At 36.9% G+C, this 15,166-nt stretch overlaps 1 protein-coding gene across 2 annotated transcripts in view; it reads left to right on the top strand.

Annotated features, from left to right (window-relative positions):
- Nucleotides 1-691: 691 nt before the first annotated feature.
- The window catches only part of hmga2 (high mobility group AT-hook 2), a 32,533-nt gene continuing 18,058 nt past the window's right edge, over nucleotides 692-15,166 (top strand). Inside the window, exons 1-3 of one of the 2 annotated variants that reach the window (XM_089126758.1) lie at nucleotides 692-1,611; nucleotides 4,351-4,437; nucleotides 10,619-10,669. In XM_089126758.1, the coding sequence (XP_088982884.1) occupies nucleotides 1,483-1,611; nucleotides 4,351-4,437; nucleotides 10,619-10,669 (267 nt within the window). In that variant the 5' untranslated portion in view covers nucleotides 692-1,482. The remainder of the gene's footprint in view (nucleotides 1,612-4,350; nucleotides 4,438-10,618; nucleotides 10,670-15,166) is intronic. The other variant, XM_039668604.2, reaches the window with a different exon arrangement.

The following is a 15,166-nucleotide window of genomic DNA, read 5'->3' as shown; positions in this document are numbered from 1 at the left end:
TGTAAGCAACACAAATTTTAAAAAACTTTGTTACAGCGCGAACGGCCAGCGCTGTGCGTTTCCCAAGCTAAAAATGTTAGCTTTAATGATTTTTTTTTAATGAATTCTTATTATTGTTGCCAAAGAAAGATATGGGGAAAATATGAAGAATGCAGACTGCAGTTCCGAATTCAGCATCTTATGTGGCCGTTCTGTCTAAATCCAAACACCAATCAGCAGGGACCCGGCTATTAGCGTATTACATATTCTCACTTATCGAATTGCAACTCATGTTATTTTTTTCATGCCATAGATCAAAAACTAGGCTATTTTTTTTTGTTTTCTTGTATTTGATTTCAGTTGCAATTATAGGCCTATACAGGTATATATATATATATATATATATATATAGTAAAATGTATACAAATTAATCAATAGGCTAGATAAAATACCACATTTTTTTGGTTTTAATATTGCTAGCAATTTGTATCGCAATTATACAACCTCTAAAATCGGAACTGAGATTTTGAAATCTGATCTTGTCAGTGCAGCAGTTAATGCTACTAAACTTTTTCTTTAAACTTTTTTTTTTCTACTAGAAACCTTTCTACTTTCTACAACACTTTTAAAAAATAGCCTATTTATTCCCGGGAAAATTTTTTTTAGAGAATCGGAGCACATGATAAGTTCATGTCAGCTATATGGATTACATTTCTTTAACCAAACAAACAAATAAACGGTGTTGAACTATGCTGTGTCTTTAAACTTTCTGGAGTGTAGCCAGTAACATGAATGGTGCTGGACACGTGAGTTTGTCTCAATGTGGTCTCTCCTCTTAGTATTTCTCATGTTTTCTCTGGCTGTTGTCCAATTCTTTTCTCTCTCTTTCTCTCTCTCTTTTTTTGCGCCTTTCGTTCCCCCTCCCTCCTCGTGTTATCCACCCACGGGAAAAGTGATTTTCGCCCCACTCTCTCTCTCTCTCTCCTTTTTTTTTTTTTTTTTTAAATGTATACCTCATCCTCATCCACAGTCTCTGTACACTTATTTCCGTGTGGGCAGCCGGGATGCATTTAAAATGCCCCCATGTTTATTTAAACCAATCCGCGTAGAAAGTCTTTCCCCGCAAATTCTTGAATCCGCAGTAGCGTGGATCTGACAGTGCACTGTCACAATTTCCCTCTGCGAATGTCTCGCTCAAATTGCAATCGATCACTGGGCTTATTTTATTACTAAAGCCACCCCCACTTAATTCTACAGAGGAGATTTTTTCTCCCTGTGTTTGTGTGTGTGAGCCAAATTCTCAACCAAGAGGCAGCACGTGCTTCTCACAATACCGCACTTTTAATTTACATTTTGCATAACCTTCATGAGCGCACCGGTTTTAATCGCATCGTTTTTGATAAGCGCGCACTGCTGAGCGCGAGACACTGACTGACCGGCGGAGAGCTCGTGCTGCAGGAACAGAAGGTGCGCGAGACTCTGTTTGGAACTCACACACACACGATGAGCGCGCGCGGCGAGGAAGCTGCCGGCGAAGCTTCAGGATCGCAGGAGCAGCTCGAGCCCGAACCCGAGCCCGCCCCGGCCGAGCCAAAGAAGAGGGGACCGGGCAGACCCAGGAAGCCGCAACAGGTCAGTGTGTGACTCGTATCTCTTCCACCATAAGCACTTTTAATATTCTAAATTGGGAATGGACGTGTTGTTTAAACTTTGCTGGACTGCTCAATAAAGTAACCATAGCCTATTACTCCTCGCGCGCACTTTATGGCTCTTATATTTACATGCTCCCCTGCTGCAAAAACAGCTTTAAAACCAGACTACGCTGGTATTTTGGTCTGGTTGCAGGTTTTAAGGGGAATTTGGAAACTTTTGGGTGACCAGCTTAGCCAGGTTGGGAGACCAGCAAACCAATTTAGTTTGGTTTGGAATGTTTGTTTGTTTTCAGCACTATTATATTCTTAATATTTGTATTAGATTTCATTTATCCAGCTATATCTCAGTTTGTGTAGGCTACTGTATAGTACTGCTTAAAGCAATGCATATCTGTACTTTTGCACATTTGTACATGTACACTCTCTCTCGTGTTTATTTAGGTAGTTATAAGAAGGACTTAACTTTAAGTCATAACTTTTTTAATTCAACAGTATTATTTTATTTTCACTGTTAACAATACTTTAACATTCACTTGATTTTAAATGACATTTTTCTTTAAATAAAGGATGAATTAGAAAACATTTATTTAAAATAGTTTTGATGAATTAAAGCATGGCACACTGATGGACCCAGCTGTCACTGCTTTAAACATGATGTCAGCTACCCACTTTGTAGACTGTGTTTTAAGACAAAAGTATCAAGTTTGTGTGCTTGTTTTGCATTTTCGGTTTGAATTTATTTTGTGAAGAATACATGCAGACGGAATGTATAGCTTGTGAATTAGGTTTATTGAAGGAGTTGCACTTGTTTACATTTGTACAGTACACACTTCTCTCTATCAGATAGCATTCTGAATCAGAATTATCAGCAAACCAGTGGACCAAATTTTGCACAAGCATCTATCTAAATTTCAAAACATAATTACTAAATTATATTGTTCAAAAATGACAATATATTAAAAACCTAGGTTGTATTGTGTATCTGTCAAAAGTTTGGAAACATTACAAGTCTCTTATGCTCACCAAGGCTGCATTTATTTAATCAGAAAAAACCCTCAAAATTATGGAATATTATTACAATTTAAAATAATTGTTTTCTATTTTAATACATTTTAAAATATAATTTATTCTGTGATGGCAAAGCTTCATTTTCAGCATTATTACTCCAGTTTTCAGTGTCACATGATCCTTCAGGAATCATTATAATATACTGATTTGCTGCTCATGAAATATTTATTATTATTATCATCAAGGTTGAGAACAGTTGTTGCTTTTTTATGGAACCATTCAATCAAGGTAAGATTAAAAAAGAGAGATACTTTTATTCATTATGGTTGCATTTAATGGATCAAAAGTGACAGTTAAGACACAATGCAAAAAAAAAAAAATTCTATTTAATACATGCTTCAATAAATTTAATCAATACGTTTAATAAATGCTTGTTATTGAACTTTCTATTCATCAAATAATCCTAGGAAAAATAGGAAAAAAAATCCTTAGAAAAAAATAAGAAATGTTATGAAATGTAAGGTTTCCAAACTTTTGACATGTACTCTGTGTGTGTGTGTGTGTGTGTCTATATATATATATATATATATATATATATATATATATATATATATAAGCTGATTTAAATGTATATGTTGATGTGTGCACTGTGCAGTGGTTGGTTACTATAACAACAAGCATGTAATTAAAATGTAGTGTTATTGAACTGAACATCAAACTGTTTAGTCATGACCACATCCATCTAAATTCTTGTTTTGAGTGTTTGTGGTTAGAGGATGTGATTCACTATCTTAAGCAATTCACCGGTGACTCTCTGCAATACCTCTAATGGCAAGTAGTCATCAGGATGAGCTGGCAAGTGGGGTTAAAAATACTCAATCAGTCACCAAATACACAGATTTTTGGCATGTAAAGATGTTGCATGTAAGTAAAAAAATGTAAATTCTAAAATCTTGTGTAGTAACGGTGCTGTTGTTAATTCACTATTAAAAAAAAAGTTGCTTTATAGTTAATATAATCCATATATGCAGGCAAATATAAGTGAAACTATTTCAAAGAAGACTGTTAATCACATAAATATTTATAAAGCTAAAAAGTTGTATTGCAAAAAATATCTTTTTAATAATGTTTTGTTGTCTGTCCAGAAATAAAGTTGCCCTTAGTTGTTTTCCCTGTGTGCCTAGTACTACACATAGACACACAAAACCTTGTCCGCTTTGGTCTTGACTCATAAAGTACAAGTGAATGGGGAGACCACCAGTAAATGTGCGTATGCTTGAAAGGAACCCTATCTTCTTTGAGAGGGGGGCAGTGCATCAGGGTATTCAGTCTCAGAAAAGGATTTAGACATTTCAAATGTATGAATTTCTGTGGCACCTGCACTATTTTTACAATCACTTAAAAGCATTTTTAGTTGATGTATGAAGTCAGTTGTCACAGCAGAGTAGCCTCAGGTGTAATTCATCACATTAACTATGGACCTGATCCACTTGCGTTTGACAACCAGAAAGTGTCCAAATATGTTTGGTGTCATTTTGAGCAATATATTTATGATGTTATCAACTGAAACCTTTAAAATTGGCTTGAATAGTATGCTTGTGCTTCCTTCCAAATAAATGGCACTTGGTTTGCTGATAGAAAATGGAGCGGCAGTAGCCCATGGCTTTGTTTCCTGTCCTCATGGCCTAAGTTCACCTGCTCTCCTCTTCAGGAACCTACAGGAGAGCCTGTCCCCAAACGACCGAGGGGACGCCCCAAAGGAAGCAAGAACAAGGGCCCCTCCAAAGCAGCGCAGAAGGTGAGAACCAGGAAACTTTCTGAATACCTCAACAGTCACAAATCTATCCATCTATCCATCTATCCATCTATCCATCTATCCATCTATCTATCTATCTATCTATCTATCTATCTATCTATCTATCTATCTATCTATCTATCTATCTATCTATCTATCTATCTATCTATCTATCTATCTATCTATCTATCTATCTATCTATCTATCTATCTATCTATCTATCTATCTATCCTTCCATTTTTATGAATCATTTATCACGAATGATGTGAACGATGTGAAATGTGTCAACATCCGGGGTGTGTGAATGTCGAGGGCTCCCTTCTTGATGTCTCAATCATAACGCCTCAGTGTTGCCTATGTGAATGGACCGCAGTGACCCGAACTCCTTTGCTGTGTGTTTCAGCAGAGTAGTTAACACTAAGCTCCAGTAATGTGGCAGGGGGAGTCCTGCTGACCTACACACCTACTTACTCTCTCTCTCGCTCTCGCCTTAGGCAAATGACCAGGCATACGTGAGAGAACCACAAACATGCAGGCGTGCATGAAGCGTATACTCTGCGCAGGGAGTATAGAGCATGCACTGTTGCATATTGCCAAACGAACTCTGTTCCCATTCCTTACTAATGCCCGTGTAAACAGAAAAGCACATACGATTTAGTTGTGAGTGTCAGCGTTTGTATTTGCTGAATTCTGTTTTAAGTATTGGGAATGCCTTTAAAGAGGGATTCTTCTGGTGAGCATTTTGTAATGAAGTCATTAACATTTCAGCCTCTCTTGTGTGTGTGGTCTAGTCTGGCATGTGTTTGTGGGAAGTGCCCTCAACTGTCAGTGCGTTTAGTTTTTAAAAGCATTACGATGTTATTCTCGTCCCGAGACATCGAGGGGAGCTGAATTAGTCTGCGTTAATAACTCAGTGACAGCTCTGACCACTCTCTTTTCACAGTAATGTACCACTGTAAACAGTCATTGGCCCACTTTGAAAAGCTTGAGCAATTTTCTGCTAGTGTAATACTATTTCGCTTTTTTATGATATACAGTGGACTGAATAATCTACCGAGATGAAAGGAGACAAAATCGGCAAGGTGCCTCACTAGAGACACTACTCAAAAGATTTACTCTCCCACCCCAAATCAGTCATCTTCTGTGTCTCCTAACACTTTCCTCGATTTAAAGGCTCCGACTGACTCCAAACTGATGCTGTACTTGCTGAAACAGTTGACGTAACAGTCGGTCAGGGCAGGGGTGAGTTTCCCGAAAGCATCGTTAGCCAACTATGATCGCAAGTTCGTATCAGCTCAGTTCATTGAGTCGGTGTTTCCCGAAACAATCGTTCCAACGAACATTCCCAAACAGCATCGCAAAGTTGTGTGGTTTGAACAACAGCTCTCGACCTGTAGTTAGAAGCATAGTTTCTATATTGCATGACATTTGGACGTAATAAATCCTTATCTTGAGCAAAATAAGCAAGCTGGCATTCAGTACAACCGGTGCCTTTTATTTAGAATACATACCAATGTAATTTACGTCTTTTAAAGTACCGATTTTGAAGAGTGCGCATGTGCGAACGTGCTCTACTATGTAAGAACGAGCCAAATATTGAGTCTGGTAATGAAACAAAATAACTGAGAACAATTAGAAATAGTCCTCAGATGACATGTCTGTAATTTATATATAAAAAATCTAGCGTTAATTGAATCTCAAACAGTTTCATTGAAAGTAGTTATTACTCCAACACGTGCGAAACAAACGTGGTTGAACGATACTTTGCGACAATGGGTTTCGACAAACAGTCGTGTCTAGCTAGTTGATTTCTCCAACGATGCATCGTACTATGATAGTTAAGCAGTGAACTACATAGTTGTATGGCAAGCGCACCCCAGATTGAGATAGATAGATAGATAGATAGATAGATAGATAGATAGATAGATAGATAGATAGATAATGTCTTGAGACAATGCAACGAATAAACAACCTCCAGGTTCATGAAATGTAGCTGTCAATAAATAATGCAATTTAATTTGCACATAAAGATTCTGATATTGTCAGCTCTTAATTGCTCTAAAGAACCCAGAGAAGTGGGATCATATTAAAGGGTTAGTTCACCCAAAAATGAAAATTAAGTCATTAATTACTCACCCCCATGCTGTACCAACCCCGTAAGACCTTCGTTCGTCTTCGGAACACAAATGAAGATATTTTTGATTAAATTTGAGAGCTGTATAACTACCACATTGGCTGCCTAAGGGACTGCCTCTTGACTGCCCAAAAAGTCAATGAAGAAAATGTTTAAATATCCCAAGTGACTACCGTGGCTCAACTATATGTTTATAAAGCGACGCGAATACTTTTTGTGCGAAAAAACAAACAAAAATAACGAGTTTATTCGACTATTTCTTTTCTTCCTTGTAGGCCAGAACGAGACTTCCTTAGATTTCCACGACGCATGCGCGAGATTTGCGATCTGAAGTAGTGTAAGCGGTGTAATCAGATCGCAAATCTCGCGCATGCGTCGTGGAAATCTAAGGAATTCTCATTCTGGCCTACAAGGAAGAAAAGAAATAGTCGAATAAACTCGTTATTTTTGTTTGTTTTTTCGCACAAAAAGTATTGGCGTCGCTTGATAAACATATAGTTGAGCCACGGTAGTCACTTGGGATATTTAAACATTTTCTTCATTGACTTTCTGGGCCGTCAAGAGGCAGTCCCTTAGGCAGCCAATGTGGTAGTTATACAGCTCTCAAATTTAATCAAAAATATCTTCATTTGTGTTCCGAAGACGAACGAAGGTCTTACGGGGTTGGTATGGGGGTGAGTAATTAATGACTTAATTTTCATTTTTGGGTGAACTAACCCTTTAACATTCCAGGCTGAACAGGCCATGTTATACCTAGATGGTACACAGTTTTAACTGTCAAGACATATAACCAGACCATTTCCGGCCCGCTATGATCATTTTGCTCAATTCATTGGCCCGAATGACTAGCCGGAATATTTTCCGTTGACCAGACATTGTTGGAACTTGATACGGGGCACCAGGGGGCTAATTTTAAACTCTCCATTCGCAAAAGTGGGTTTGGCAGAAGCGAGACTGCCCCTCCCTTTCCATTAATGAGAGATGGCCTTGTCCCCGGCCTCACACGCATGCCAGGATGTCCTGGTGTGGAAGAGTCGAGTGAGCGCCCGGGCTCGTGTCTGCTGTGGACACGGGACATGGCTGGACGAGATACGCAAACACAGACATGATTAATTGATTAGGGTGTCGACTTGCAGACCATTAAAACTCTTGATTAAAAATGCAGCATCCCCAACAGAGGACTGAAGGTAGGGAGACACTGATTGGTCCGAGAAAGACGCAGACAAGGAGAGGAGAGTTTAAAGGGTTTGTGTCTTTGAGAATTTGCAAGTCTTTGCAATTCATTATAGGCACAGCAATATAATATTTCCACTCCTTTTCAATCCCATAAACGTCTATGGAAGTGTGTAGGACACAAAATTCTTAAGCTAACCGCCGACCCGTAGCTGCCTCTGTGTCCTTTCTTAGTGACTGGCTGTGGCGTGAACTACGACTCTCAGGTTTATGTTTCTCCAGTCCATCATGCCTTTGCAGAACGGTAAAGTGTCCTTTGGGTATTCAAAACAAACTCTGCTTGTTGGAGAAGTAGTAATGTGAGCCTTGACAATGCCTGCATACTTCGTCAGGGCAAACAGACTGACCCAAACAGGACTAAACACATCACACACAACACAACAGACAGAGATGCATTGTAAAAGCCTTTGTTGAAGTATTCCAACTATGTATGAGAGTTTGGGTTTTAAAGGCATAGTTCGCCAAAAAAGAAAATTCTGTCATCATTTGCTCACCCTCATGTCTTTCCAAACCCATATGAGAGACTTTCTTTTTTTTTTACGATCAGAAAAAAAAAAGTACCCTTATAGGAGTGCAACAGCTTGTCACTGCAGTACCCTTAAAGGGACAACTTTGTACTTTATCTACTCCTAAAAGAGGCATATTTTATCTTATAGTAGTTATATGTACACCTAAGGTACTGCCATGAACGTTATTGGGGTAAATAAGGAAGGAACTTGTCCCTTTAAGGGTACTGCCCAAGTGTCAATCTCTTGTAGCCTTAAAGCACGTTTTTTTTACACAAAAGATACATTTTTGAAGAATATAATGAAAGAGGAAGCGGGTCTGTGAATCTTTTGTCCAGAATTTAGCCAAAATGGCTTGATTGCGATATTTCAAGTCTTCTGAAACCATATAGACATAAACTATGTAGCGTTGTGTGAGGAAAAACCAAAATGTAAGGAATTTCCTGAAATTCTGGATATCTTCCCGCTTAGTACATTTTTGAGAGTAGTGTTGTCCGATTCATGAAATAAATAATTTTATTGAATTTGATCAAATTCATCATTGTATTTGTATTATTACCTACTCTTATAGTATTTATTAATAAAAAAGAGTTATAAATAATTATTTTTGAATTACCCTTTATTTTTATTTTTTCAGTTTCGATTTTAAATTTAGTTTAAGTTTTACTGATTTTGGTGTGATTTTATTGGTGTGATACTGCTATTTCGATTTAATTTATTTTAATCCATTTGTTTTAGTTTTTGTAATTTTCACTGTATATGATCAATAAGTTATGACAACATATGAAGAGTTCAGATGCAAAAGCCTCTAAGTGCCATTTGAAATTTTCTTCTAGAATGATCATTTTTATCAAGCTTGTATATTTAAGTTCAGTGATTTCACTTAAATGGCAATGATAATTACCTATTAATTGTTATTTAAGTGAAATTACTGAACTTAAATATACAAGTTTGACAAAAAATCATCATTAAAGAAGAAAATTTCAAATGGCATTTAGAGGCTTTTGCATCTGAACTCTTCATATGTACTTACATTGCTTTAACTCATCAAAATAAGTTAAGCAATTTCCAACTTTTTAATAAGTTATACACGATTCAACTCATTTTTAAGTCAGTTCAATGTAATTTAAATTGAAATTACTTAAAGACCCAAGTTGATTGTATTTATCAAGTATTATAATTTTTTTTTACAGTGAGTACTTCAACTTAAAATCACTTATTTCAGTTAGTTACAAGGCGACCTTACTAATCTAAGTTTTCATCTAATATTTAATTTTAATTATCGAAAACAATTGTAATAGTTTTACTTAACAAAACCAACCCTAACTGAATGAATTTAGCTGAATTTTATGTTACAAACTGATTATTAGCTCATTTTTTTAATTACTAAATACATTTTATTGAATGTCAGCTACACATTTATGGAGACAGAGATGCATACTCTACCAGCATTGATTTGTATCTCACACGTTTGGATGTGCTCTGCCGACAAACATGATACATTTGACACCTACCTTTCCTGGTTCATTCGCAGAATTCATAGATGTTTGATGATTTGAGTAAGGTTTCCCGCAGGGCTCTGCATGACAAAAGCCCACGGCCAGAAGAAAACTTTATATCCTATAAATAAGGAAGACGTGTCTTGTCTTGTTAATTGCCTTCGACCATGGCAGGAAGGCACCATCATTCAGACCCTCAGGGAAAGACTCTCCTGCTTCCACCTGTCAAATTATTTCACTTACAATTTCAGAGGGCGATAGAATTGTTGCTTAAACAACACAAAATGTCTGTGGGAAATCCCATGCTGGTCTTCTTCCAAAGTCAGCCAGCCAATTTACTGTTAAACTTCATTGTGTTGCAAGACTTTTTTGATGTCTAAAGACATTTTCCCGTGAGGTGTTTTATTTTTACAGTGTTTCAATGGACCCCTGTTATTAAGTTGGAGCCGCTGTGATTGAAACCCCATAACTGTCTTTCATGGCCCTTATCTGGGTGGGTTTGCTGATAATGGTGCTCTTATTTACACTTGAATGGCATAAAATTCCTCTAGTGAAATATTACGCTGCACAGACCAGGAACTTGGGCAATGGAGACAGTTCATTGTTGGAGGCCCGGATATACCTTACAAACTCTTTATGTATTAAAAGCATTAGAGGAAATTAAACCCTTACATTTACATTTTACCCTTACATCTCCTTTTGTGGCCATATATGAAAATGACTCTGCTTGTGACAAATTGTGTGCCTGAAAAATTTGTTTAAAGCACTTGATGAAATACCGGCCACTAATTCATGGTTGTTGGCATTTGCAGAAAGCTGAGACCACAGGGGAGAAAAGACCTAGAGGAAGACCCAGAAAATGGGTGAGTTTGTTTACATTAGTTGTATATAACTAGACACATCCATTGCAGCATGATCCCATATACTTTTCAAAACTGTCGATGCATATTTATTAGCATTGCTTTTCAGTGTATCACAAAAAGGAAAATTATATTTTGAATCATGTTTCTTTTTCCATTATATTTGATGAGACATAATGCAAAAATTAAATTCATTTACATTATGATCAAACAACTGATCATTTATGGAGCACCTTTTTAAGTTGCCTATTTGAGCAGTCTTGAATGTATTAATGATACCCACATACAAACATGAATGTAATATCACACAAATATTTTAATTGATCAACACTGTTGTAGAAAAGCATGACTATATTCATTTTTCGAAAACACTCTGACACACACAGTTATGTACATATTACTCAAACACTTATTCAGTTGATCGCCAATGTGCAACAGGCAATTTAATTTTTAATTCAGTTAACCCAATAATCCTCTGATAACCTGAATTTTGCGGCGTTTATCAGCCTGCAAATGACACGTTTGATTTATAGCTGGAGAAGCAAAGCGGCAGGCAGTTAAAAGTGCCACCAGGAAAACTGCAGGGAGATATGGAGAGAATGAACCCTTTGTGGCATGCCGACTTTGTGTCCGTATGGATTTTTCTCAGGCAGACAGGAAAAGCAAAGCATTCTGAGGCCCCTAGACTTACATTTAAAAGTGTGTCACATCTGATTTCTCTATACGATTTTAGGAAAGTGACGAGCTGAAATGATTGGTTCAATACAGAAATAAGTACATTTCTATTGGAGGAAAACATGCCCCATCTGACTCTATCATCCAGGAATGCGATTTGAGTCACTTGTGAGCCGAGCTATTCCAAAACACCCTTTACCTCCAGGTTTCGGCTGAGCCCCTATAGCTTACATGCTAAAGTTAAAGGGATAGTTCACCCAAAAATGAAAATGCTGTCAGTATTTACTCACCCTCATGTTGTTCCAACCCCGTAAGACCTTTGTTCATCTTCGGAACATGTATTAAGATATTTTAGATGAAATCTGAGAGCTGGATCACTCCTCCATACTAGTCCATAGGCTTCTTGAGGGATTGAAACTTGCCAGCCTCGAAAAGTTATTAAAGACATCGTTAAAATAGTGACTACAGTGGCTCAATCTTAACTTTATCAAACGACTAGAACACTTTTTGTGCACAAAAAAACAAACAAAAATAACGACTTTATTTCAACTATTCACTTCCTTCTCTCTGGGCGATCTGTTGTTGTACGTCACACGCATCACACACATGACCAGCGTCGGCCAATAGTGAGCCTACGTGTGACGTTTAACTGACTAGAGGCCCTAAGAGAAGGAAATTAATAGTTGAAATAAAGTTGTTTGTTTTTGCGCACAAAAAGTGTTCTCGTCGCTTGATAAAGTTAAGATTGAGCCACTGTAGTCACTTGGACTATTTTAACAATGTCTTTAATAACTTTTCGAGGCTGGCAAGTTTCAATCCCTCAAGAAGCCTATGGACTAGTATGGAGGAGTGATCCAGCTCTCAGATTTCATCAAAAATATCTTAATTCGTGTTCCGAAGATGAACGAAGGTCTTACAGGGTTGGAACAACATGAGGGTGAGTAAATACTGACAGAATTTTCATTTTTGGGTGAACTATCCCTTTAAGCTTTTACTCCCCACAATCGGACAAATTTAGGACAGAAACTTAAACTTTATGAGACACACAAAGGGTTAGATAGGTTAGAGAATGAGGGCAGTCTTAAAGGAGCATCTCTAGAATGCAAGAGCCTTGCTCATGGACGCAACAATTTTTTTTTTGGACTTTATTCTACTTTTATTTATATGTGGACAGTGAAATAGGGGGCAGAAATGTTTTGTAGGTCAACTATAGATTATCTAGATTTTAATCTATATCTTTTTTTTTCACCATAGTGCTGCATATGTCCATGAGAGAAAATGACAGAAAGGCAACTTTCAAAAGTTCATTTTAAAAATATGTTTTACACATCCCTAATATTACCTTATATAATTTCACTGGTGTTATTTAAATTGCTGCAAACAAACCGTAAACGGCATTTTACTTCATGACAACTATTTACTACAACATGATCTAGAAGTGTCAGTTTAAATGAGTTTGAGAGATAGAGGGTTTGAACAGCTGAACTATTTGGACTGAACTGATAAAGTTTACTTTTATTGCCCTGTTTCCTTTGTACCGATTGCCGAAGGTGCGTTCGGCTGCTCTTTCATGATGGCAACGTGATGCAGTTACACACTCCCACACAAACTCACACACGCTTGATCCACCCACTCACTGATGTCAGTTAGCCTTAGACAAGTAAATAATGGAGCAATATACTGTACTTTGTAGATGCTAAGTTGACTTTGTAAATGTTTTTTCTCACAGAAAGAGGAAAGAGTATGTTTTTCCCTTTTATTATAAATATTCAACACAATGAAATTGATAGTACTTGTAAAGTGATTGTTTAAAATTATAATAATCACATTACTAGCTTTTTTTGTCTTGGCTGCAGAGGACATGAACCAGTTATCCACTAAAAATGTGTATCCTTCAATAAGAAGTTTAAGATATTGGTCCTTTTTCAGAGTACATCTTTAAAGACGTATAACCAGAAAAATAATTGTTTGTCTTCCTGATTGAAGCACAAGCTATTATGGGTCAAAGGTTAACTAGAGTTAAGCAAGGATAGCCTGTAAGAACGAGAACTTTTTTTGTACTTATATGTTCATTAAATGCTAAGATTTCTGTATTATTGTTTAATATTTAAAAAAAGTAATTTTACAAAAATCTTTTTTTACAATTTTTTTTTTTTTTTTTTTTTTTTTTACAATTTTCTTTTCCCCCCCAGAAAATGTAGGTCACACTTTAGATTGGGGTAACTTAATTAGTACTTTTGCCTCAATAAACTCCTAGTTACTACTTATTTATAGTAATTTAGTAGTAGGTATTGGGTAGAATTAAGGGATGTAGAATAAAGCATTAATATGTGCTTTATAAGTACTAATAAACAGCCAAATAATATGCATGTCAATAAGCAACTAGTTAATAGTGATAATTGGACCCTAAACCTAACCAGAAAGTGAACATATTTCTGCAATTAACATACTTTATACAGTCGAAAGCTTTTTTCTGTTGCACAAAGACACATGTTGCAGTTGATTTGAGTGTTACAAGCTGGTGTGAATCTGGAGGCATATTCATCAGGCTGTAGTCATTCTACAAACATCCTGAATGTGGAGTGGGCATAGTGGTATGACATCCTGTGAATGTGTCCGAGATGAACTTACGGCCAAGTGTATGAATGATAAAAGGTCATAGATGGAAAGCAGAGAGAGATAGCGCTCTGATCGAAAAAAAAAAAAAAAAAGAACGAGCCTTGCATCTCCAGATGTGTGCCAAGGCTTTATTAAGTTCAGCCAATGCAGTCTCAGGCAGAAAAACAACATTTTTTGTCTTCCTGTCTACTTTTTTTTATGAATGGGCAATGGGAAACGTGTGTGTCTGCAGCCCTCCGTCCTCTTGTATGGGTCATTGTGTGTGGGTTATGATCTGTTTAGCATGTCACAGATGAATTAACATGCCAAGAGTCTGTGTGGCGGTCTCCACATATACAGGGTGAACTTGACAAGAGTTTTGCCATTCCTCTTCTAGATAAACAAGTCAGTTTTCTTCATTCAGCTACTGCTCGCCCTCCTGGAACTAATTATAGCATATCCTTTTTGGCTACAAGGGGCCGCAGGAATGTTTTCCTTTGGTCCCCTCCCCCAACTAAGTATCTCCACTCCCCTAAATGGTTAATAGTGGAAGGTGGCTTTGGCTGTGAGAAAAGAGAGAGAAAAAAAAATGGTTTAATCATGTTCATTCCACCGGAGACATTTAAGACTCTCACCAAGAGCTCACCAAGACCGGTTCATCCGTCTAGGGCATTCGTCAGCTTCAAAATGACCTCTGTTGAGATGGATGCATTGAGCATCATTATATCAGACAGGAAATTCAGCAGTCAGAGAGGATGTAGAATGGTTTGGGATTCTTAAAATAACATTTCGCAGGTGGCACAGCTGCTACTTGAGGATGCTGGTTTGCTGCAAGAAAAACTGTCCTCCCCAAGTGATAAGAATACAAGTTGTTCTTACAACCTTGAGTTGTTTATCTTGATAACAGGAATATTTATACAAAATGAATTCGTTGTTCTCAGCAGCCTGCTATGTTCAGCTCAACAGTTTTTAAACTGCATCTACTATTAAAATTGTAATAAAATATCATTTTAAATGTATGCGTTATAGTGAAGGCTGTACATTACAGCTAAATCATATTATTGATTTTTCAGCATTTTGTTTTATGTATTTATTCTGAAATAAAAGTTGAAGAAAAAAAATCTATCTATCTATCTATCTATCTATCTATCTATCTATCTATCTATCTATCTATCTATCTATCTATCTATCTATCTATCCATCTATCCATCTATCCATCTATCCATC

Source organism: Pimephales promelas, chromosome 24, assembly GCF_988280905.1.
Source record: "Pimephales promelas chromosome 24, fPimPro1.hap1.1, whole genome shotgun sequence".
NCBI classification, from domain to species: domain Eukaryota; kingdom Metazoa; phylum Chordata; class Actinopteri; order Cypriniformes; family Leuciscidae; genus Pimephales; species Pimephales promelas.
Note: the sequence above shows the minus strand (reverse complement) of the source record. Positions and strands in the feature narration are given on the sequence as shown.